This window comes from Pelodiscus sinensis, chromosome 21 (assembly GCF_049634645.1).
Source record: "Pelodiscus sinensis isolate JC-2024 chromosome 21, ASM4963464v1, whole genome shotgun sequence".
Lineage (NCBI taxonomy): Eukaryota > Metazoa > Chordata > Testudines > Trionychidae > Pelodiscus > Pelodiscus sinensis.
Window position 1 is genome coordinate 7,439,916 of NC_134731.1, and position 25,970 is coordinate 7,465,885.

Here is a 25,970-nt window from a genome sequence, read left to right on the forward strand (position 1 = left end):
ATCCTAGTTTATTGCATGGGTAGTCCCCAGTTTCGTATCTACAACTAGCAGCAACAATTAATTATTCCCATGAATTATAGAAACAAACATTTTTGCCTTGATAGTTCTGTTTGCAAATTCAAAGAAAGAACACACACATTTTCTGTTCCGAAATGTAATATGTTATTCTTAAATTCAAAAGCCGATACGTAGCGTGCAGTTCTAAAGGTATTTATTACATTTCTGAATTTATAGAGGACCGTACCATGTTGTGGATAATAGTGCAGTTGCATATTTTTTAAACTATTTTTTTCTTTAAGTTTCAGAATTGTCAGTTTAGCACTATTTTTTTTTTTTTTTTTTTGCTTTTAAATTTTACCTTTTCAAAAACCTAGACTTTAGCCTGGGGTGTATGCAATGAAAGCCAAGAAACTCTGTAAAGATAAAAAGATGGCAGTGGAGCCAGAACCTGGGAAATTTTTTTTGCTTCCCTGCAAGAAATTTCCTGAGACATAGAAGTATGCAGTAGGTCACAGAGTAGCCTGGGGGCACCTGTGAGAAGTTGCTGTAAATTAGAGCAGTCCAGGATCAAAGCCCATTATAAAAAAAAAAAAAAAAAAAGCTTATGTTTGTTATTGCTACACTCTGAAACATTAATAAACTGAAAAGATTTTAATAATCATATTTACAAGCTTTATTCTGCTTTTTTGCTTTTTACATGTCTCTCTCATTTGGACGGTGAATAACTAGACGGTTAGTGGATGCATCAGTGCAGTATTTATTGTGGATAATGACAGTATAAATATAATAGCTGTTTCCATCGAAAGTGTAATGGGTTCCTCACATGTCATGCACTGCTCATTCTAACGGCTCTGATTGGAATGTTGTGGTTTTATCGAACATGCACTGTAGAGAGAAGAAATGTAATAGTTTCATTTTGCACATTTTTTCTAGTTAATTTGTTTAAATATTTTGTTGGAGGATACCCAGAGAAGACAGGAGTTCAGCCTCTGTGCTTCAAATGTAATTGCCTTTTTACACTTTCTGCAAACATGCAGTGATGAAGGTAGCTTCGAGTAGCTTGCTGTACATTGGACTTTATGCCTGCTGGGATGTTAAAATGTGTTCACACTAATGTTAATGTGATTGTTACTCTTCTGAACTGAGCTGAGTAGAGTACATTTAATACAAATACATTTTTCTTGTCATTCACCTCCTTTTCAGTATAATGCAAAGCACCAATGATTGGTGTTCAAGAAATACAGACCAGCAACCTTAACCTGGGACTGTGATCCGTAACTATTGCTGCTTATGGTTGGACATAAACCAAAGAGCAGCTGACAGTTGCATTCATAGGACAGTGTAAGTTGCCTGTCAAAATCCAGAATGGGAATGAGGAACTGTTCCTTTCTATTTACTTTATTATATACCATTAAGGTCAACCAGATTCTTAAGTTTGGAATACAGGGAGTCCCCGGGTTACGTACAAGATAGGGACTGTAGGTTTATTCTTAAGTTTAATTTGTATGTAAGTCGGAACTGGTGTTCAGATTCAGCTGCTGTTGAAACTGACCAGCGGCTGACTACAGGAAGCCCGAGGCAAAGCTGCTCTGCCCCGGGCTTCCTGGAATCAACCGCTGATCAGTTTCAACAGCGGCTGAATCTGGATGCCTGGGACGGAGCAGCTGGGGCGCTGCCGGGTAGGTCCCAACAGCGCCGCACCTCGGCGCTACTGGACCAACCCGGCAGCGCCCCAGCTGCTCTACCCCAGGCGTCGACAAGAAAACCCAGGCGTCGACAAGAAAACACTAGCTGCGCCCCTCCCCCCCCCAAGCAGACCAGGGAGATGCGGAGCAAAGCCTCTGAGGACGCGGGCGGCGGGACCGCGGCGCCTCTCTGCGGTCCCGCTGTCTGCGTCTCCCTGGTCTGCTGGGGGGAGGGGTGCAGCTAGTGCCCCCTCAGCAGACCAGGCTTTTCTCGCCGCGGAGGACGCGGGCGGTCCTGCCGCCCGCGTCCTCTGTGGCGAGAAAAGCTGTTCCACGTCTCCCTGGTCTGCTGGGGGGTGGTCCCCCAGCAGACCAGGGAGATGCGGAGCAAAGCCGCGGCGAGAAAAGCCGCTCCGTGTCTCCCTGGTCTGCTGGGGGGGGCCCCCAGCAGACCAGGGAGACGCGGAGCGGCTTTGCTCGCTGCGGAGGACGCGGGCAGCGGGACCGCAGTGCGTCTGGGTGGTCCGCCTCCCGAGTCCTCCACGGCGAGAAAAGCCCTGTTTGTATCTAGGGATCTGACGTAAGTCGGATCCACGTAAGTCGGGGACTGCCTGTACATATTGGCCTATATTGATCCACTAAAACCTGGAGTTGAGGCAAAGATGACATGTTAAAACTTCTTTGTTTTTCTTCTGTTTTTAGTCCATGTGTCATTGTTTTGTTTCTATAGTCTAACTGAAGTTAAATCCTATTAGAAAGCTGGCATGGTTTTAAGGGCTTAGAACCATCTGGGAATGAGATCACACAAGGTGTTTCTTAATATAGACGGCTTTGTTATTAAATAGATATTTGAGAAACACTTAATTCACACCAACCTAAAGCACTGTTGACACACTTGCAACACATGGGTAAAATACTTTGGTGAAAATATTTCTTGAATAGATTATTATTTCAAGCACAGAAATTTATCCAAGACTTCAGTTTTCTAGAGACTGCTGTTTTGCGCTTAAGAGTTTTACTCATGTTTTCTTGTGGAAACCCTTTACTCCTCCCATTGGCTATTTTAAAATTGAATTGGTTATTAGTGACTTGCATGTTTATCTCTTTCATCTGATAATTATCTTAAAATTGAAAAAATAGAAACTAGCTAGTTTCACATGTCACTGGCCTATGTTAATGCACATTCTTGTGACTGTTTTCTTCTACATCTCTTACCTATTCCTTGTTATATTCATGACTGCATTCTGTTGTCAAATTAGTATAATCCTTGCCCCAAAGAGTTCAAATTTGAATTTGGGCAGTGAGCCTCACTCCTTGTGTCTCCAGGTCATTTTGTAATAAAAACAATAAATAAGAAAAATAAATAAAGGCAAATGATTTTAGGGTTGGAAATAATAAACATTGAAATATTGTCATGTGTAAATGTAAGGTTAAGTTATAGTTTCATTAACTGTTTTAATTCCATGGTACTCTGTACAGGTATTTGTTCTAGTGTTAACGTACAGCTTTCAAACGTGAATGCCTAAGTAGAGCAACGAAGTCCTATACTTGGATGTTCATGATACTGTGTGTAGAAATGCTCATTTTACATCCTGATTTCAATATTCTAATGTATGATGTCCTGTTGAGGGCTAGCATTGAGAAAATAGGCACTCTGTGGAATTAGACATCAGTGGGGGGGAATGACCACATAGAACAAGAGACTTCAGCAAACTCAGCAGCTGGCAAAAATTGACTTCTGTCATACCTTTGGATGTGTGACACTGAGAGAGATCACAATGTAATTGATTTTTAATCTCTGATGTAGTGGAGGTGATGTGCCATGATTCTGTATGTAAGGAAACTAAATTCAGCTTCTTTCTCCATTGTTACTATGAATTTGTATGTTTGGGAAACAGGCATAAAATGATTCATTGTTTCTCTTTTTTTAAAGAAGCAATCTTCTGTTTTCATTGGGCTAAGTTTAGCTCCCTGTATGAATGGCAACAGTTTATCTGTCCAAAATATTCCAACATTTGCAGACAAACTTCACAGGAATCTTAACAACTCTTCGCTATATTGATAAATGAATGTTGTTATACTAGAAGTTTTTTTTATAAGTATCTAAACAGAGTTGTGTACACATTTGCTTTGTATTGGTACAAATTAAATGTTTTCTTTAAAGACCTTATTCTGTTTGATTTATTTTTTTATATACAGTGGAAGAATCAGACATCATCGATCTTGAAAAACGATATTGGCTTTTGAAGGCTCAGTCAAGAACTGGACGTTTTGATTTAGAGACATTTGGCCCTTTAGTTTCCCCTCCCATTCATCCATCTCTGAGTGAAGGTATGGGACACTGATAAAAATATTCATTCTATGAAGTTATAGTGCTGTAGGGCTTACAATAGTCTAGCTAATTTCATTCCAGAAGTGCTTATTTACAGAACTCTAAAAAGCCAAGGTCTCTCAATAACCCCTGCTGCCAATCTAATATATGTGACTTCAGGTACATCAATAGAGTATCTGAAGTTGATATGATTACTGCAGCATCTTATGTGCAATCAGGTGAGTGGGGACTGCTCTCTCGTCAACACGGGCTACTTTTCTCAGCCTGGTGGAGTACTCCGGCATCAATGGGAGAGCACTCTGAGATTGATTTATTGTGTCTGTTTAGACACAATAAATTGACAGCCAGTGGATTGATTGCTTCAGCGTCAATTCCCGTTATTGTTGAGACCAGCCTTTTTCTTGAGGCTTTTTTGGGGAAAAGGTTTATTTCTCTGAGCTCTAAAAAAAGTATAGAAAGCAGTTGTGAAAGCTTGTTTATTGACAAATGTAGAATGACAGAAGTAGTAGTTCGTCTCTGATGCATACTTCTGAACTTGCAGGAAAGCTGGAAAACATTCTGATCTATATTGTGTACATTACCTTACTCCTTGAAATTTCTTTGTCATTCTTGAAGTTATCTAATGGATGAAAAAATATTCCTCTGTTTCTTTAGCCAGGAATATGGGATATTTTTTTCTTTTACTGCTAAGTAATTTCAACTTTAAAGTGGATTTTCAGTGTGCTCAGTCAAAAGGTCGTCCTATAGTCAATTAAAGTGACCTTTCTTTATAACAGCTCCAGATAAAGAGGGTGACAGTGACTAGTTGGCTCAGAAGCTTGGTAATGGGAACACAGAACCATTCATAACTAGGTTGGCCCTTCCAAATCCCAACCAGGTTGGTAGTGACTAAAGGTTGTAACCATCTAATATCTGTTGGGTGTTCCATGGTCAGGTCTCACTCCCCTTCTTTATGAACTGGTGTCCATATCACAAAAACTTTACCAGAATTGTTGCTATTTGACAAGTGTTGGCAAGTAAAGCAGCAGTGGGCAACCTAGGCTACTGAGTGGGCCATAATAGTGGCTGTCCTTCATCTCAATGAGCTGCAAGGTTGTTGTAACCAAGATGGCCTCCCAGGATAGGGTAGTTTTTGCTAACTGCTCTTCCATACCTAGAATTTGCAGTGTATGCCAATTAAACCGTAACAGCACTTTGGGTAGAGTGAGCGCACAGCTCTCACAGTCAATATTATGTGCAGTCGACATGCACTGCACCTCCCTTCACATACCCTTGCTTTACATACATGTCACTTTAATCATACTGGTAGGGAAAATCTAGGTCAACAGAAAACAATGGAATCTGGCAACCATGCACGTGGGCAACAGTAAATAAAATGTCTCACAGGCCATACATAAAACCCAGATAGGCCACATGTGGGAATGTTAGTTAGGCTTCTCCACATCAGTCCTGATCTACGATTGTACCTGCTTGCTTTATTTTGTAAAATGGAACACTTCATTCACTCAGTCAAGATTGTATTTTGAGAAGGATTTTCAAAAGTGCCTAAGGATTTAAGTATCGAAACCCCAGTGATAGTCCTAAGTCAGTAGCTCTTAAAGATATGGGGACTGTGAGCAGGTTCCTGGGGGCCACCAAACAGAGTCAGTGTTAGGGTTGCTGGATCGCAGGCCAGAAAGCTAAAGCCCCACCACGTCAGACTGAAGTCTTGGGCACTAAGTCTTGGCAGCAGTGGTAGCCAGAGTCCAGGGCCCTTTATATTGCTGCCAGAGCGCCACTGAGGGCTGCTTGGGGGGAGACATGGTGCTTTCTGGGCAGGATGGAGGGCTGCCTAGCCCCAGCCTCGCTCCTTTTGCCTGAGGGCCCCACCCTTCCCGGGGTAGCGGGGGGCAGTGCAGAGCAGGGTCCCTCATTTTTCTCAGGGGCCTGACGAGGCTGTCGGCCCCACTGGGCTGAAGCTGAGACCTAAACAATGTAGCTTCACGGGCCCCAGAAATTGCTTTGTTTGCTAACCCCGTCTAATGCCAGCCCTGGCTTGTATATTCAGAAAACCAGTTCTTGTGGCACAGGTGGTCTGGGGAGTTTTATAGCATGGTCGGGAGTGGGGGGGGCTCAAAGATAAATGTTGAGAACTCCTGTCCTAAATCATGCAGGGCCAGTGGAAATCCATGGGAGTTAGGCACCAAGGCATTTTTGAAAATCCCACGGAGACCTATCTGCATTTGGAAGTGCCTAAATACCTTTAAAAATCTGGTCCTTGAACACTTTTGAAAAATGTTCCCCAATGGCCTTGGCAATTAGTTATTTCCCAGATACACAAGAGACTTGTGTAACTCATTGAACATTAGGAAGGTAGCATCATCTGTGAATGAGACTGCTGGCCAGGAATTCCTGAATTTTTTGTATTCCTGGTGCAGTCCTGCCCTGGGTAAGTCACTTATTATGTTTTTTTGGTTTTCTATTTAATGGGCTTAATTATCTGCTTTGCAGGTATTGAGGGTTAATTACTCTAACTAATGTTTGTATTTGGCTGTAAAGCATTATGTAAGTGCTAAATATTGTTTGTGAGTTTGTCTGATCAGACTCCGTGTGTGGTGATGCTTCTGTGGTTTGTAGGTTTGTTTAATGCCTTTGATGAAAATCGTGACAATCACATAGACTTTAAGGAAATCTCCTGTGGGCTGTCAGCATGTTGCAGGGGACCGTTGGCAGAAAGGCAAAAATGTGAGTGTGCAAAATATTGCCCATTAAGATTCTAATTTAAAAAAAAAATCTGTTCAATTTTGTACTTGCGGAGGAGGAGGGAGGGGGGAAGCCCTAGAAAATTGCATCTTGAATATGAAGGCTTTATTTTGGTAAATATGGTTAATATTTATTAATACAATGTATTCTTGTGAGTTATTCTGTGGCTTCATTCCAGTTATAAACCTCTGTAGAAAAAACTTTTGGTATTCAGTAAGTTATTTTTGTAGTTGAACTTTGCTAACTATTCATATGCACACACTGTATTAGTGAGTACATGATGCTAATGTCTGCATCAGATTATCTAGAGCAAGGGTGGGCACTAAAATGGCTGCATTTCACCAGGGTTAGATCCTGGCAAGCCGCCAACACTATATTTACCTGAGCTTCTACAAGTAGAGGTGATTATAGCTTCCTTTTGCAGTGGTTTGCTGTTCTCGGCCAATGGGAGCTGTAGGAATTTTCACAGACCAGGACATTGCTTCCTGCAGCTCCCATTGGCTAATTTATTTTCTGTTGTAATTAGCATGAACCAGTTTGCTTTTACTGTCTGTTTCATTCACCTGGCTTCTTATGGGTTTCCTGTATTTTGTGATATACCTTTGTAGTTGAAAAAATTAAGGCATCTATGTAGCTTAAAAATTAACATTTCGCTAGAAAGCTACAGATTCTGAATACGCATTTGTTCCATGCCCTGTTACCTCAGATAGAAAGGAAGTGGCAGAGTCTGAATGTAAGTTGAGCAGAGAGGTCCTCTTTCCCACTACAACCGAGAAACACCCAATTATATTGTGAAGTCACATCATTGAACTTTTCCTTGGGTTTTGTTCTGCAGTGAAGTTGACCAAGTTCTGTAGTCCTAATTAGAACACTCTTTTTGATTAGCTTTAACGTGCTAAAATAACCCTTTTCTCCCCCCTCAGTTTGCTTTAAGGTTTTTGACGTCGACCGGGATGGAGTTTTGTCTCGCATTGAACTTAAAGAAATGGTAGTTGCACTTTTAGAGGTCTGGAAAGATAACCGTACTGATAAGATACCTGTAAGTCATGTTTTAAATCACCTGCTATTGTTTTGTATAGAGGCCTTTCAAAAATAGGCTTAGGTTTCAAAGTACAAATGTTGTGTTTGGAGACATGTCATTAAAAGATCCTCTTTAAATGTCTGAATTAAAGAAAGGAGATGTATGCAGATGACCTTAGCTAATTTACCCACTCTGTAATTTCTGCTGCTGCTTATGATACAGAAAGATATTTAGATATAAAAATATGTCTAACATGGGGACACCAAATTTTAAACAATTCAGATTCTTAATAAAAATAATTGAAATAGAAATGATTGCTCTTTTCCTCTTCTTTACATGGATAACTCTGGAATAATATATAGGCACTTAATACTGTCTTTTCTAATCTGTTTGTCCAGGAGCTGGATATGAACTTATCTGAAATTGTAGAAGATATTCTGAATGCACATGACACCACGAAGGTGAGAGCTTACTGAACCGAGTCAGTCAATTATTAGATTTCCCAACGGTATTTTCACACACATGGGAAAGGGCTCAGGTTGAATCCTGAAGGATGTAGGAACTGATTAGCTTGGATACAAATGAAAATACGTGGCAAGTAGGTAAGACCCAATTATTTCAGATTATTTATAAGTAATACAAAAAGAAGTAAAGTTACCACATTTGGCTTCAGTGCACAGCTCTGTCACTGTGTTCTCTACTAAGCAAAAGTCAGTTTTTCATCAGATCTTTCCAGAGACATGTACAGGTTGAAACTCTCTAAGCAGGGACACTCAAGTCTTTAAATAATAAAAATAATACCTAGCTCTTAAAACTAAAATGCCCACTTGGGGAAGTGAAGGACCAGATTGACAGAGCCCAATGAGTACCCAGAAGTCACCCACTACAGGACGGACTACAAGGAAAATAACAGAATGCCACAGGCTATTGCCTAAAACTCCTCTAGCACATCATTGATGATTTACAGCCTATCCTGGAAAATGATGGCTCACTCTCCCAGAGTTGGGGAGGCAGGCCAGTCCTTGCTTCAGGTTGAGGGACTGTCTGTAGGCAAATACTCACTAGCAGCCACATACCACGCCACAGGAACACTAACCAAGAACCCATCCCTGCAACAAACCCCTTTGCTAACTTTGTCCACACATCCATACAAGTGGCATTGTCACAGGACCTAACCAGTCTCTGTGCCAAGTGATAAATGAACCTAAATCAGACATCAAAAAAGTGACCATACAAAAATCAGTAGGAGAACACTGTAACCTTCCTGGATACTCAGTAACAGATTTAAATGTAGCCATCCTTTTACAAAAAAATCCTTCGAAACCAGACTACAAAGAGAAACAGCAGAACTGTAATTCAGTTGCAAATTTAACATGATCAAATTAGGACAGAATAAAGGAGTTAGAATGGCTAGCTCACTAGAAAGACAGTTTTCCCTCTCTTGGTATTCACACCTCCCCATCAACTGCTGGGAATGAGTCACATTCACACTGACTGAATTGACCTTGTTAACACTGGTTCTACACTTGATAAGTAACTTCCTCCTTTTGATATACTTGTGTGTGTATGTATGGGTGTGTGTGTATATATATGTGAATCTATGGGTGTGTGTGCGCACACACACGCACACATATATATTGTGTAAGTAAAAGTGTCTTATGAAAGTTATCAAGATACCAAGAAGTGCTTAATTACCTTTGAACAAATGTATACCATACCCACTTGTGTTCCAGTGAAGTTGTTGGCCCATCTTCCGGTAGAAAAGATTCTTTAGTTATTCTGATGATAGGAAAGAGGGCCTTTAGGATGCTCTTTCCTTCATCCACTCAATTTTTTATGGTTTGGTCCCCACTGAGGGGTAGTCTGTAGCTAAGCACATCAATGACCCATTTCCAAAATGTTCAGTGAAAGGGAAGAGACCCTACCTTCTCAGCAAAGATTACGTGTAGAATAATGGAGCCTCCCAATAGATTATAAAAATAGTGGTAGAAAAAGATGCTGATGCAATAATTAAGTTATTGAAATCCTATATACATTATTTCCTTTGGCCTTTGAACTGTGGGGGGAAAAAAGGTTGTAACCAGAGATTTATTAATGCCCCTACTGTGTAAGGGTTTATGCAGTTGCATTCCAGCATGAACATATCAAATTGAGCCTTTTTATCAGGCAATTGAAAAATCAGAAAGTTTAATGGAGCTGGGCAATGTCATACTATGCTACTTTGTCATTTCCTGTTTATATTTATAATCTGAATTCTTGTTAATCTCTTGGCTTGGATGTATTTTATATTCACCTGTGGTCAGCAACGGCAGACAGTTAAAATATACTTTGTGTAACTGACATTTGCAAAGCTGTGTTACAACTTGACCTTTGCTTTATCACTTGCAGTATTTTGACATGAAAAGGGAGCTTTATTAATGTTACTGATGGTAAAAACCTTGAGGGGGAAACAAAGCAGAACTGTGTAGCATTACCAAATGGTAATGCAGTTTTAAAATGTGGCACTTGGATTCTGTGATAGAGTAGCCTGTCTCCTGGTCAGCGCATCCTACAACCTGGCCTGGCCTAGTAAGAAGATGTAAGCAAGGCTACTCAACTTTGGAAGCCCCAGTGGCCCCAATGATACTCACCACACATACAGAGGGCCGCAACTTGAGTGTGATGGTATATACATGCAAATATATATGTGATTATATGCAAATAGCTTCTTTCACACTGATGGGCATGAATACAAAGATTAAGCTTTAAGCCACGGTGCTGGACCTAAACGTGGCCAGTGTAAGCCAGTCAGCACCTCCCAGGCTCTGCCCACAAGGCTAAGTAGCCAGCACTTCCCACAATGCCCTGGTGCTCCCGGCACCGGCTCCCTGGGGGCTAGAAATGCCGACACCCTGTACCCATCTATTCCACCCGGCCAATCTGCTTGCATATTTCAGTGTTCACCCCACCTGGAAGACACCTCGCTGTTGTGGAGCATGTTCCCAGTGGAGGCCATGTTCAAAGGATCCCACCCGTGGTCCACACGTTGAGCCCTGCATAAACCCAAATTACTCCGCGGGCTGCAAACAAACAGCCCTGATATAGAGACCCCAACTGGGGACAGGCATAGAGCGGAAGCAGCCCCAGGAATGAATAGTGCTTTGCAAAGGCATTTTGTTGCTGTTCCTGCTTCACCCAAACAGTTGGGAAGGAGTTGGGGGAAGGGGAACAGTATAAAGGCTGCCTTCTCTCTCACTGCAGAACAGACACTGTTGACCCCTCACGAAAACTAACTGGAAAAGATGTTAAGCTGAAGGGAACTGGGAAAAGCCTTGCAGCTAACTTAAGTCACAGCCCTAGCTCCCAGGAAAGGTCTGGAGTAGGAACTTGTGAATAAGGATAAAAATGGTAAATCTAAGGCCTGAGTCAGAGAGAGGACTAAAGGGGAAAGTCCTGCCTGAAGGAACAACGCGGAGTCCTGTGGCACCTTAGAGACTAAACAGGTTTAATTAGAGCATATGCTTTCATGGCTAAAACCCACTTCATCAAATGAATTGGAGTGGAGAATCAGGAGAGTGAGTGAGTGTATTTTTTATACACACACACACGGCTCGGCAAATGCGCTCGCCCAGGGCGAGTAGATTTTATCAGCTGGCGAGTGCAGGGGCAGACTGCCCCGGTGGGCGGTTGTGACGGGCTGGCCAAAGCCCGCACTACGGGCGGCGCGGCCCCATCCGATCTGCCGGCCGGGCAGAGGAGCGGAGTGCCGCTGGGAAGGGGGAAGCACAGTGATTCTCAGCGCCGGGCTGCCTGTGTGCAGCTCTGGCATGAGGAGGTGGGGCACAAGCCAGAGGGTGGGACACCAGCAGATGCCAGGATGCTGGCGTGACATGGCCCCGCTGACTTTAAAGGGCCAGGGCAGCTCGGTGGCTGCGTGACCCCGGGAGCTGGCTGTGGCGCAGCCAGGCCCTGCCCTGCTGGCTCCAGTCCTGCCGTAGACCCAACCCCCTCGCCGGTGAGAGACCGCTCCCGGCCGGCCACCTGGCTCGCTGCACCCACCCTGTATCCCTTTGTCTCCGCGCCGCCCGTTCCCCACACTGCCCCTGCTCCCCTGGATCCCCTGCTCTCCCTCTTCCCTGTGACTCTCTGGCTCTGCGCCATCCTTGCACCCTGCTCTCCTCTGATCCCTGCCCCCCATCTCTGTGCTGCCCTTTCTCTGCACTGCCCCTAGACCCCAATCCTTCTGCCCCTCCCGTTCTCCGCGTCCCATTCCCCGTGCCTCCACCACACCCCGCACTCTGCATCCCTCTGGCTCTGTGCCTCCCGTTCCCTGCACCACCCCTGTAATCCCCCACCACTGTTCCCTGCACCCCTCTGGCTCTGTGCTGTCCCTGCACCCTGTTTCTCCTGTGGGTCTGGAGTGATGGGGTGCTTGTCCATAGGGAGGGGCTGGACAGGGCAGGGAAAAGGTTTCTGTGATCCAGCAGCAAGTGAAAGGGGGAGTTCACTTGAAGCACCTTTGCCTTCATGTAAAAAAACAAATGAAAATGCTATCTGCTATTTATAGGGCTAAAATGCTGTGACAAAAATGGGAAAAAAAACTATTGCAAAATGCAAACTTGTAAAAGACAACAAAAAAGGGGGGGGCAGTCAAAAATGTTTTGCTCAGGGCAGCATAAAACCTAGAGCTGGCCCTGGAGGAGGGGAAGGGGCTGAGCTGGGCTGGACTAGACTGTGGGGAGAGGAGGGGAGGAGAGGGGAAAAATATGGGGAAGGGGCTTGTGCTGAGGGGAGGGGAGGAGAGAAGGTCAGGAGAAGAAGAAAGGGGAAGGCACCAAGGGAGAGGGGTGCAGGAGAGACAAACACCGGGGGCCAAGTGCAGACATTGAGGTAAAGGGCAGGAGGGGAGATGTCAGTGGAGACAGGGTGATGCTGGGAGAGGAGGGGGTAAGGGCACTGGGGGCTAGAGGGGGGAAGGGGAGGTGCTGGGAGAAGGCTAGAAAGAAGGGGTGGGTGTGAGGAAGGCGGGGATGGAGCAAGGCATGTGTGAGGGCACAAGGCTATGAGGGGAACGGGAGCAGAGGGTGGTGAGGGGGTGGGCATCAGGGAAAAAGAGAGCAAAGGGGGCAGGGGCAGTGAGGGAAGGGGGAGGCACCAGGAGGGTGCAGGTGCCGGGGATTCTGGGGATGAAGCAGGAGGGCAGACACCTGCAGGGGAGAGACCAGCACCAGAGGAGAGAGGTAGGACAGGTGTGTAGAGGGAGGTGTTAGGAGAGGGGATGAGGAGGGATAGCTCACATGATCAGAGTGGGGCTACTGAAGGAGTGGGCACAGGGGGGAGAGAAGGGCTGATGGAGGGGGGCAGGTCTCAGGAAGGCTGAGGGCAGTGAGAAGGGCAGGAGTCAGGACAGCAGGGGAGGGTGAGGGGTTGGGGGGGCAGCAGGCACCAGGGGAGATGATGGAGCAAGGGGAGGAGACATGGCAGCAGAGTGAAAAGGTAGAGGTTTATAAGATATTTATTAATAACTTATTAGTAATTACTGTTCTTACTCTTCTTAGGAATTTATGCTATTAGAAAACACTTTTTTGGGGGGAGGGTGGCGAGTCCCTTTTTTGTCTGGTGAGTAGGGTTTTCCAGAATTTGTCAAGCCGTGTGTGTGTGTGCGCGCGCGCACACACACGCGCGCACACACACACACACGGAAGAAGTTGCTTGTGTTAATGAAGCTAATCAAGTCAGGGTGGAAGTGGGTCATTCATAGTATTTGGTGTGGAGATGTGAATATCCAGAGAGGGGAAGTTGCCTTTGTAATGCATTAACCAGTTGAGGTCCTAACGCAATATTAAACTGATCGTGTTGAATTTACAAAGAAATTCCAGTTCAGATACCACCCTTTGAAACGGGGTTTTGAAATTCAAAGAAGCGGCAGCCAGGGGTGGAGGTGGAGTGGGAGCGACTGGCTCAGCTGGGAGTCCACAGCCTCATGTGCCCCCCTCGGGCTGCTGCTTCTGGCCCTTTGTGAGGCTGCAATTCGCTGGCTGGAGCAGCTGGGCCGTGAGCTGGGGGCTGCTCCCAGGTAGCGGTTAACTATTAACTGGTCAGCATCACCCATTAAGGATAATGCTTACCGTGTAATCTGTTCATCAGTTACCCATTCACACCCCCACAGCCTACCTTCAGGAAGAGGGCTTGATGGGTGAAAATTCCTGCTCGGAAGGGGAGGACTGATTAGTCCCAAGGGAAAGATAAGAGTTATTTGTCATAGCCTGGCTAAGACGGGGTGGGCAATAATGTTTGATATGGGGTCACTCCAAGATTTTGGCAAGTGTGCAGAGGCTGCACTTTTATGGAGAGGGTGCAGGGTCTGGGGTGGAGGTTGGGTGCAGAAGGGAGCTTGGGGTAGAGGACTGGGCTGCAGGAAAGGGGGATGTGGGGTCTGAGGGGGAGTTTGGGTGAAGGAGGGGGTTGTGTCTTGGTGCAGGAGAGGATTCTGGCTTGGGAAAGGAGCTTTAGGAGGAAGTGCGAGGTCTGGGAGGGAGTAGTGACTTGAGAGAAGAGGGGGAAGGGGGTACAGACGGCTTGGGTGGTGGCTTGAGGCAGGTAGTTGGAGGGGAGAGAGGAGCTGGGGTGGCAGAGGCAGGCTCTGGATGGGAAGCATTTACCTTGGTGGCTCCCAGCCAATAGTCCTGCAGGAACCTGAGTCAGGCTGTCTGCTGTAGTCCCAGGCTAATTGGCTGGCTGGCTGCTCCCCATGGCCCTGCTCTAGGCATGAAGGAGCAGGAGGGAGGCTTCACACCTTGCCGCAGCCCCCAGCAAAATTTCTCAGCTCTTATTGGTCGGAAATTGGCCAGTGAGAGCTGAGAGATTTTGCTGGGGGGGGGGGGGGAGTGCACAAAGCCTCCCTCCTTCCTCCCCACCATTCAGAGCACAGCGTGAGCTGCTCTCTGCCTAAGGGTTCCGGGAAAGCACTGTGGACCGAATCTGGTGGCTTGGCAGGCGAGATCTGGCCCGCTGGCTGCTTCTTGCTCAGCCCTGGCTAAGAGAACTGCTGCAATACTGCACCAGCATGCTAAGAGACATTCTGTAGGTGAGACACGATTAGTGGCCCAGTCAGCCTGACTGTCAAGAAGGAACTGTGTTGTTTTCTCCTTGAAAATGTTTGAAACCATCAGACATTAGGGAAATTCTGCTCTTTTGCCACGTGATTGATATCTATGTTTTGATTTAAAGAATTATTAGGATCAATTTAATGGAGAATTCAACATATCCAGGTTGGACATACAAGGACTTAAGTCAAGCAGGTGCTTTCTGTTAGCTCCTAAGAGCCCCTTGCATTCCATCCATGTTTTTGTGGGAAGATTGTAGATTAAGATGACTAGGATCTTACGACAGTTAGACCCTCTGCCTGCAGTTGACTTCTGTGCTGTTCTGTATGAATGCGGGACATTTCTGTGGGTTGCAGAAACGTAGTCTAGCAGGAAATAGTTATCCTGGCCATTTATCTGGATTTTTCAGTGCAGTTTTGGTCACAGCTTCAGAAAGCATGTTTATGATGGACATTGGAAACTAAATCTACAGGATTTTGTGGCGGGAACAAAGATTGGTACCTTTGCATGGCTCATTCTGTACAAGGTTCAGTTCTTTGTGGTTCTTTTGGGACACTCATGTTCTTTGACTACAGATAAGCTAAAACTGGTATTGGGATTTCATTTCATTATTGTGATCTATGATGAAGTTATAAAGCAATAATGATGTATGCTAATCTTTTCCCAGACACTTACTGTCCATGTGCTGTATGGTGGATTTATGTGCAGCTCACACAGAAATGAGGTTAAGTTGATAATGCTCATTATTTCCTCTCTCTGCTTTTTAACTTAGCTTGGACACCTCACTCTGGAAGACTATCAGATCTGGAGTGTGAAGAGTGCTCTTGCCAATGAATTTTTAAATCTGCTTTTTCAGGTACATTTAGTGCAAATTTAAACCTTAACAGTATGGTAATTAACTCCTCAGCTTTTTGTTCACCATCGCAATGTGCAACATCAGCATTTGTGTCAACTCATGTAGAGTTTTGTCTATTTAAATAGTGTGTTTTTGTACAAGTGCATTACCTTGACTGAATGATGCAGTACTTGCTTATTCACTTAAGAGTCCTGAGATGCCTAAAGCGCAAGCTATTAAAAATGGAGTATACGGTACATAAAATGGAAAGAAATTTAAAGTGTAACAGTAGTTACAGTCTCCATTAGAAATGGTGTTCCATATCTTCCCTAAGGAAGTGATACAAGAAATGAGAAAATCTGCCGCTACAGCATACAGTAATTACTTCTGCCATGTTCTGTAGACAGCATCTAAAGTGTCTTTTATTGCTGTATATCAAAGAATAGTGCCCAAAAAGCAATGATATAACATCCTTTTTACAAGGCAGGTAAACCTGGAATTCAGAAGCTTGTGATCAAATATGTATTGAATGTTTCGTCCAATTCCAAAAATTTAGTACAGCCCTATTTCAAGATTGGTCCCTATTGTGTAATGGAGCCCTCCTCCCCAAACCCCCCCCCCCATTTGTTTTTTGGGGGTGGGGGAGGCGGGGCGGCTCCATTCTGAGTTTCAGTGCAGTTTCATAATTATTACACAGCCTCAATTGTACAGAGACATCTTCCTTCCCATAGGGGCTGTGTGTGTAGTCTGTGGGTGCAGCAAAGAAAAGGATAGGTTTCCTGCCAAGTCTTGGGCTGATGAGTCAGCGTTTTCTTCAAGATCTCTTACACACATTTTTTTCCAAGGTAATTTTAAATATGATGATGATGATACTTCTACCAAAATTTGGGTGGAGATGTTGCAATCCCCATTTTTTGGAAGTTATCAGATGGATTCATTGGTAAAAATAATTAATTCAGAGAAGATAGATAGATAAATGTTTTCTAAATAAATGTTTTATAATTAGTTGTAGTACGTTCTCGCTCTTTCTTACATTGTAATCTCCTCAGAATCAGGTGTCTTTATTTTTATAGCACCAGAGGAGCTGACAGGATAGCTGGGCCGCTGGACCCCGGAAAGGGTGGAGCCTCGGGGGCAGGGAGTGGGGTTTGGGGCTCCCCGCACCACCCAGATGGCACCCCTGGCCCTCAGCGCTTGCCAGAGTGCATGGTGCAGGGCTGAGGAGTGGCAGCACTCCCATAGCGATTCTAAAGGCCCTGGGGCTCTGGACACCTCCGCCACTGCCGAATAGTAGAATCTCCAGGCCCCAGGACAATTGCCTCCTTAGCTCTTCTCCCCGTTCGCAGGTCTGTAGAGCACTAACACTTTGTCAGTGCTTAACTAATAAATAATGTCTAATAAATGTGTGTATCAGAGCTAAAAGTAATAACTATTGTCCATGATAAGTATCTCTAGCAATAGGTTAGTTGTGTGTGTTCTTCAGTAAATGTTCAGAACTCTCGTTCCCATCATTATATTTTTTTAGTTTTGTTTTGTGCCACCTCCATGCTCTCTTCACGAATCCACTGTAAGGACCTCCAGGCACTTACTATGTAAGCAACAATCTCCAGCCCAGCATGCTCACTGCACAAGACATTAGATTGGAGGCCAGGACACTAATTCTGCCATAGCTGTATTTGTGCAGTCACTTAACTTCTCTGTGCCTCAGTTCCCCATGTGTAGAATAGTGATAGTGCTTATCACCCTTAGTGACGTCCTCAGGATGTACAGATGAAGAAGTGCTGTAGAAGTGTGAAGTATTTATTTGTTTAGTCTTTATTACTTTAAATCAAGCCGTTCAACCTATTGGTTTAATAACAAAAAGGGTGACTTATTTTGAAGACATTGATGCTAGTTCACTATAGCATTAGTTTAAAAAAAAACAAACAAACCCCAAAACCTAACATCAGAGCCAGCTGTGTTATAGTTGTTGGGAAATCTGTCCCTTCCCAGCAGCTAATGATCTTTCTTTTATTCAGAGTATTAGAATACCAGCTCTCGTTGTAATACCAATTGAAATCAGTTGCTCCACCAATCATTAGACATCTCCAACTGAGATTCAAATTGGTACCCTCGAAAGACACATGAAAAGAGGATGTAAAACGCGGAAGAAGGATCAACCATTCTGGAAGCCAGCTCGAAGACCAAGCCATTTGTCAGGGAAGACCCATTCCTTCTCCCACTCTAGGGAAAGGAGGACCCAGGTGGTCTTTTTCCTTAAGTGATGTTGGGAAGCAAACTGCAGAGAGGTTCCAGCCTATAGGAGCAGAGGCAGGAGCAGCCAAATCAGCGACTGCTGCAGTGGGAGGAATGGGGATTAAAATAGGGTCCAGCTAAAGCCATCCCTTCCCCAGCACACTTGAGGATGCAGGGGGAACCCTTCCTCTCGTGAAACTAACAACCATCTTCAATGTTCCCTCTGATTTTTTCCATCCATATGTGGAATAAATGTTATTATGTGCACTGAGGGATGCATGCCTCAGTGTGCCCAATAGAAACACATGGTGCCTGCTGTGGGTGCTCTGTTAATCAGCTGGGTGGCACCTGACTCTCTCCTGGTTGGCTTCTCAAGCGCTCATCTTACAAAGAATACAGGCCAGGTGGCGAAACTGCAGAGGGGAGCCTTTTCCCCTGCCCTGTCCTGCATGCCGCCTCCCTTTAGCATCCTCTCTCCCTTCCCTTTTCTTTCCACTGCAGTTTCTCCCTACCAAACAAATCCGCCTCAGAAATAATATTGGAACCAACATGGTATTTCACATTGGTCTTTCTGCCGCACATTCTACCACTTCCCCCCATGCTGTGTCTCATCTGATTAGGCTGTAAATTCTTTGGGGCAGGGATTATTTTTTACTGTGTGTACCCAGTACCAAGCACGATTAGGCCTCGTTCTTGGTTTGTTCTTAGGGATTATTATAATAAACATGATTAATAATCAGCATTATTGTGATATACATTAATAAAATGAATTTTGATGACACTATATTGAAACTGAGTTACTTTCTCTCTGATTTTTCCTCTTTCCTCCCTCATAATATGGTGGGCAGGATTCATCTGTTGAGCAAGGTGTTGAAATTCTGCTGTATGATACAGCTAGCTTACTCAACGGAAGATGATCAGGGAGATGGGATTGATTATAGAAGGAAGGGAGCTCTAGGGATATAAATCTCTCTGCAGGGAAACCTTAGGTGCAGGCAAGCTTACACAGAAAACTTAAGCTGAGGCTGACATTTTTGTTGTGCCAACTAAAATAAATAGGAATGGGATAAACCGCAGATACTATGAAAGCGACGAGGAGTCCTGTGGCACCTTATAGACTAACCGAAGTGTAGGAGCATAAACTTTCGTGGGCAAAGACCCACTTCGTCAGATGCATGTGACTATGAACTTTTCTCTCAGCAGAATGGTCACCTCTTCCTTACTTTGTGAGAAACAGCATAGTCTAGAGCCCTAACCAGTCACTGGCCTGGGAATTGGAGACCTGGATTCTAATTCTGATTCTGTCACTGGATGTCTTTGGGCCATTAAAATTGGTTACTGTTTATGGGTAAATTATATTGCAGTTGATTATTGGAATCTGTCTTTCTGTGTGTGGTGCAACGGCTGCAGAGAGACCTTTTAAAAACATTTTTATTACTCCTTCCTTTTTTCCTTCCCCTTTGGGCATCCATGTTGGGGCTTACCTCTGGCTGAATAGTACAAACAGGATCCAGTGAGTTTGTGAGTTGAGAATATGATTTTTAGTAACCTGCTTGGCTTAAAACTACCTAAACTAAACTTGGCTCTGAATTTTGTACTGATTTGAAATCCTCTATCACCATCCAAATGCTGTTTCTGAAAGAGGTCTCCGTATAGAAGAAAATGCCTTTAGTACTTCTTACCTACTGTTTCCTTGAGCATCTTACAATTTCATGGTAAGATTTGTCTCCCTTTTCTTTCTATTTAGGTGTGCCATATAGTTTTGGGTTTAAGACCTGCTACTCCAGAAGAGGAAGGACAAATTATTAGGTATGCATTTTATTGGAAAAAAATGCCTTTTATAGATTTCTGCATTAACACCATGTTAGTGTTTGGCTTTTCTCTCCCTGTCACTGCCCTGTTTCAAGACATGACTTTGATTGTATTATTTTCTTAATTCTTGTATGTAGGGGTTGGTTAGAACGGGAAAGCAGATATGGTCTCCAGCTGGGGCACAACTGGTTTCTCATCGCAATGCAATGGTGGCAGCAATGGAAAGAATATGTCAAATATGTAAGTAGCTCCTGTTAACACTGAGGTTTCAACATGTTGATATTCCATTTTTGCATGTGTTGACAAAACAGGAAGGGAAGAACAAATCCCTGCTTAATCAATAAACCAATAAGTAAATAAAAAAGAATGCCAGAAATGAAATAGCCCTCATCCATTAGCGGAAACAAATTGATTTAGAGAATTGCTGTTGCATACTAAGCTCTTCACTAAGGTCCCATCAGGCTGTCCTATTTCTTCTGCATTTTCTTTTCAATCATTGCTGCTTTTTAAGATACTTGTCAAAGAAAAGTCCTCTTGCCAAGGCACAGCCTCCTTGTTCTAACTGATTTATTTGGTGATCTCACAACCCACTTGGCTTTTGACAAAACTATTGGATAATAATTAGTACCCTACCAAATTCAAAGCCATGAAAAACACATCACAGACCATGAAATCTGGTCTTTTGTGCACTTTTACCCTATACTATATAGACTTCATATGGGAGACCAGCATTTCTCAAATTGGGGGACCTCACCCAAAAGGGAGTTGCAAACAGATTGCAAGGTTATTTTCAGGTGGTTGTGGTATTGTCACTAATTTCTGCACTGCTTTCAGAGCTGGGCAGCTGGAGAGTTGTGGCTGTTGGCCAGGCACCCAGCTCTGAAGGCAGCTCCCTGCCAGCAGCAGCACAGAAGTCAGGGTGGCAATACCATACCATGCCACCCTGACTTCTGTACTGCTGCCTTCAGAGGTGGGGGGCTGGAGAGTGGCAGCTGCTGAGTTGAGGCAGCAGTGCAGTAATAAGGGCAGCAAAAAGGCACCATGCTATCCTTACTTCTGTGCAGCTGTTGACAGTGACTCTGCCTTCAGAACTAGGCTCCTGGCCAGCAGTAAGGATAGCAGTACCACAATACACCCCTACAGTAATCTTGCAACTTCTCACAACTCAGTTTTTGGTGAGGACCCCTACATTTACAACACCATAAAATTTCAGATTTAAATAATTAAAGTAATAAAATTTACAATTTTAGAAATCCCATGGCCATGAAATTGACCAACATAAACTATGAATTTGGTAGGGCCTTAATAGTAATGGATGTGATATTTCATGCCACAAGTAATAGATTGAGCCTTTTCTGAATGAATCAAGGGGGAGCTTGATTATGATTTTTTTTTTTACATAGAAATGTCCTGATAAGTAGCAATAATGGAAAAACAGAAGTAGGCAAAGTATGTGTTCGTGTTCAGAAAAGAGAATTGAGGTAGGGTTATGTTCCTTGAAGACTTGACCATAAAAGCATATAATGAGAGCATCTTTGCCTACTTCATATACATGGGGGGGCAGAGGGAAATCTACTTAAGACTTGTTTGAGACGGGAATAAATAAAATTAGCAATTCGCTCAACCACAAATGGAGAAGAATAAAGTTGCTCCTCAGAAGAGGAGATATTTTAAGTGTTAGATGAGGCTGTCTTCAGTAAACATGTAACTTGCTTGTAAAGGCAAATAGATAAAGATAGTTCAAAGGTCAGAAAGTGTTCACTGTTAATTAGTGATTTAATTAGTCGTACATTCCTGAAGAGTTGGACAAATGTTGACTTACTGGACATTTTTGGCTTGCTTGACACGCTGAGTAATTTGATCTTTGTTACAGTGTGCTTATTCAGAGGCATATAAGGTTTCGTACCTAATCGTTTGGTTAACACGAGCACTTCTGAGATTCTCTATACAAAGTAGTGTCTTACAGGCCGTCTATACTTTGCTGCCAAGTAAAGAACATATTCAAGAACTACATAGGACTTTACAGATACATACATGAGGATTATGTTTTGGATTATTCACTTAGGTTTGAATTTACTGCTTTTTTATGTTAATTTTACTTTTGCATGATTCTGCCATATAACAAGCCAAGAATTTGCAAGTAAATCTTACTCAGCTGCAACTTTAAGTAGATCTCCTCTTTTTCTATAGTGTCTGTTGCATTCATTTTCTCTTTGTTGGGGATGTAAGGGGATTCCATGGCCCTCTTAACAGCTGATTTATTTTCTTCTTTCTAATCTCTGGATCTTCTCTTGTGGCTATTAGTGTCCTGAACTGAATGAGACTTTTTTCATACCTTTTCTTAAGTGGGCAGACGTGTTGCTTTTGGACGATATGGTCTCCCCTTCACCTTCCCACAAGGGCAAGCAAAATAGCCTTTTCCAAGGCAAGGAATCCAACCTTCATGTCATGCTGGCATTGAAAAGATTTATAGCTGGGCCAGCATAACATGACAGTTCTCTTTAGCCAATACAAAATCTTTTGCTACTGCTGGGTATTGTAATGGGTAGTGAAGCAGCGTTTTGTGATGTCCATGCTTTTGCCTACCTCTAATGCAGATTAGTAAGGAATGAAGTTACATTTTCTTGAGAATGTTCTTTGGGTGTCTAGGGTAGTATTAGTGCATTTTGTAGCTGTGACTGAGATATAGTGAACGTCCTCTTTTGAAACTGTTACCGAGAATTCAAGTCCATATTTTTGTTTAATAAAAGATGGCTTTTGACCACACAGTAGAAAGTTGTCCTAAAGGAAAATCTAACACGTATTTAAACAACTCTATTTGCAACTTTCCAGAAATCTAATTGAAATGTAAAGTGATCTAGAATTAAATTAGTGTAGGCTCAAACTGCATCTGTTATAGAGCCGTAAAACTATGGGCTTGTCCTACTTTTCCATGGCTGCTAGTAGACACACTGTGCCATAATAACCTACTTATTTTCCTATCCAAAATTTTCCATTATGGTCTCAGAATAGTTCTGATATGTTCCTTCACTGGTTGCTTTTCCCCAGCCTTTTGAGATGTTAAAGTGTAATTGAAATTATTAAAATCAAAACCTTCAAAATGGAAAACATCTAAACACAGTGGTGGTTAGGAAGCTCACCTAAGATGGGGACACGCTTGGATTCAAACGGTGTAGGAACTTGAACTTGGGTTTCCCCCTATTCACTGAGCTTGGATCTGTTCTTGGTCCGTGTCTGTTTTTTCTGCAACACTTCCAAATGTTTTGGTTGTGTCTCAGTGTGGAACAAAAAAATGTATTCATCTTGAAAATGTTGACAGAAAAAGAAAACAATTTCCTTCCCAGCTGTAGGTGTGGAGGGAGTATATATGTGCCTGTGTAATCCAGAGGCACTGAGACCACTGAGAAAGAGAGAGTAAAGTCTTCTCTACATCCTTAGTTGAGAGCCTTTTAGTTCATGTGGTAGGTCCCAGGTTTAATCCCACCTGCCAATGTAGTTGGCTTAACACTGACTTAACCCAATGGGTTTAACTGTTCACTTTCAGAAGCTCTGCGTTTATTCACAGACTTAATTGAAGTGAACTTTTCATTGCTGTTTGGCGCTTTGAGCAATCTAATCCCCCCAACAGAGACAACTTCTGGAACCAATGATCAATGATACGATTGTAAAATCTTTATAGCTGATGGCCTATTTTTAAGCAGCTACAGTTATTTCCAGGTTTTTAGAACAAAACAGTCTTATCTGTTTTATAGTCCTCTGTAACATACAACAGAATAAAAATGTTCCAGTAATTTGGATGGTGAATAATTCTCTTATCCTCATCTTGTAGATGCGAAAACATCTTTTTATAGAATCATTTGAGATCATTAAAAGTAATTTGATACCATGTATTGGGTTGTATTAACTCTGTCTGAGAGTGATTTTACATTTTCAGCTTTAGGTTGTCCAGTACTTCACCTTTCTCTTTCTCTAACAATTTTAGGATGCTAACCCTGTTGTGATAGAACCTTCATCTGTCTTGAGTGGAGGTAAGAATTCGCTAGTAGCTGCTGCAACCCATACATCAGAACAGAGAGAAGACAAAACAGGAGGCCTAAATTACTTCTCTGTCACAGAAGAAAAGTTTTCAGATAATATTTCTACTGCATCAGAAGCCTCAGAGACTACTAACAGCAGTAAGCATAAAATCTTGTTCCTATAGAGGTTTAATCTAGGATGGGTCTCAAGGGACCTGAATTTTACATGGGTAAAAGGTACCGCAATTGAAGTTTTAGATAAAATGAGCTGCATATGTACTGTTGGTGTAATAGTGCATTTGAGTCTATTTGATAAAGAAGACAGGATTACTTAAATAATTCATTTCTTCTTACATGCTATTTATTATTCTCAAAATTGCTTTAATCACCCCATCATTGTATTTTTTCAAAATACTGTTTTCAGTTTCCCATTGTCATCACACAATGATTTGCCCTCAGATCACTTTCCCTATAGAGGGAAAAGGAGCAGAAAAAGACCCAGATATTAAAAAATATATACAATAATGTCAGGACCTAAAATTAAGTTCCAAAAATTCTAGTAGTAGTATCATCATAATATGTCGCCCAGCAAAAGTAAACATCTTCATGGTTAGTACAAGCCTTTGTCTAGCTGGACGAAAATCTTGCTCTCTGTTCTAGCTCTCAAGCTAAACTGACTCTTTAAAAAGGCAGTCAAGCTGTAAACCTCCACTCTTCAATTCCAACGCATCAACAGTCACTCAAAATGATACTCTAATCTTGTTTTTTAGGAGTATTAACAGAATAACCTATTGTCCTCTCTTTTCTCCCCTCTTCAGTGTTTGCAGTTCAGCTTCAGAAAAAATGCTGCTGTCTTGTTTGTAACAAAATCTTGACAGAATTTGAAACCAATTTTCTTTCTTGAAAGCTAACTGAATCTTTTGTGGTGTCCGAGAATAAGATGGTTATAGATAGTGTATTCTCTGGACCAGAACATGCTCTCTCTCTTTGTCATGCAGGAGCCACTCAACAAATAGCATGTAGGTGGTATCATGAGCTTTCTTGGGCACAAGCCATTTCTTCAGATGAAAAGCCCATGAAAGCTCTTGATCCCATCTACGTTTTTTGTTGGTCTCAAAGGTGCTGCAGGACCCATTCATTGTTTTTTAAGCTTTTTGCAGTTGCAGACTAACATGGCTACCCCCTGAGAGAGCAAATCATGTGTTTGTGATTGTGAGCCAGAACCCAGGCCTCATGATTTAGGTATTGCATAATTCAGCCAGTAGGTGGTTCTCTATAAATACAGGCACTCGCCTTGTCCAAAGCTGAGAATATGACAGTATTACTGTGCATGGGTTTATGCGCAGGCATAAATTGTGAAACACAGATATCGCTTACCATTCACACAGCTAGCTAACAGCCTACCTGAACTGCCAATTACCATGACTTGAAACCGGTATTTGTATGCCCAAATACTCATTTGGGAGTGCAATTATCTTACACTCAGGTCCCAATTTTCCAGATATAGAGGCATGTTTTGTGCTCAGTTATCTGGATCCATTCAAGCGCTATTTGAGGGGAATCTTCTCCACAACCTTAATACAGGTGTTCCTCCTTATTTTCCAACTGATGTGCACAGGATGCAACTTAAAATTAAAATTGAGATTCATTACTCATTTCTGCCACAGGTTTTCTTCACTCGAGCTCTCCAGCAGCTGATATGTGTTTTGCTAGGCAGCATAACACTTCGGACAATAATAATCAGTGTTTACTTGGATCCAGTGGAAATATATTGCTACAACTTAACCCACAAAGACCAGGAGCTATTGATAACCAGCCACTAGTAACACAAGATCCAGTGAAGGTAAATGCAATGTGCTTATGGAAATTTGGGAAAATGTTGTATCCCAATCTTTATCCCAATTGTCTAGCTGTAAAAACTTAAATTTATTATTTAGATAATTAAGCAATAGGACAAAACTAGCACTCAGTTATCACTTCATTTCTAGTTTAATATGATTCACTCCATTTTGTTAGCCACAAAGTAAAAAATTGTCTACCATTTACAATGTAGTAACCAGTGTTCTGACTCTTTCTACATAAATTATTTTACTTTTTGCTTAAAGGGCCACTGTGAAGTACTTCCAAAAGGGAAAAAGTACAACTGTGTTTAAGGGCTTTCCAGAAGATAATAAAACAGGTGGAAATGTTTTCATAAAAATAATTTA

General features: G+C 42.8%; 1 protein-coding gene across 4 annotated transcripts in view; it reads left to right on the top strand.

Moving 5' to 3' along the window:
- USP32 (ubiquitin specific peptidase 32) overlaps positions 1 to 25,970 on the top strand; it is a 180,106-nt gene that overhangs the window by 108,939 nt on the left and 45,197 nt on the right. For 3 of the 4 annotated variants that reach the window (XM_075904739.1, XM_075904740.1, XM_075904741.1), the window contains exons 6-14: positions 3,885 to 4,016; positions 6,634 to 6,741; positions 7,683 to 7,798; positions 8,179 to 8,241; positions 15,638 to 15,721; positions 19,683 to 19,744; positions 19,885 to 19,987; positions 23,730 to 23,922; positions 25,431 to 25,606. In XM_075904739.1, the coding sequence (XP_075760854.1) occupies positions 3,885 to 4,016; positions 6,634 to 6,741; positions 7,683 to 7,798; positions 8,179 to 8,241; positions 15,638 to 15,721; positions 19,683 to 19,744; positions 19,885 to 19,987; positions 23,730 to 23,922; positions 25,431 to 25,606 (1,037 nt within the window). The remainder of the gene's footprint in view (positions 1 to 3,884; positions 4,017 to 6,633; positions 6,742 to 7,682; positions 7,799 to 8,178; positions 8,242 to 15,637; positions 15,722 to 19,682; positions 19,745 to 19,884; positions 19,988 to 23,729; positions 23,923 to 25,430; positions 25,607 to 25,970) is intronic. The other variant, XM_075904742.1, reaches the window with a different exon arrangement.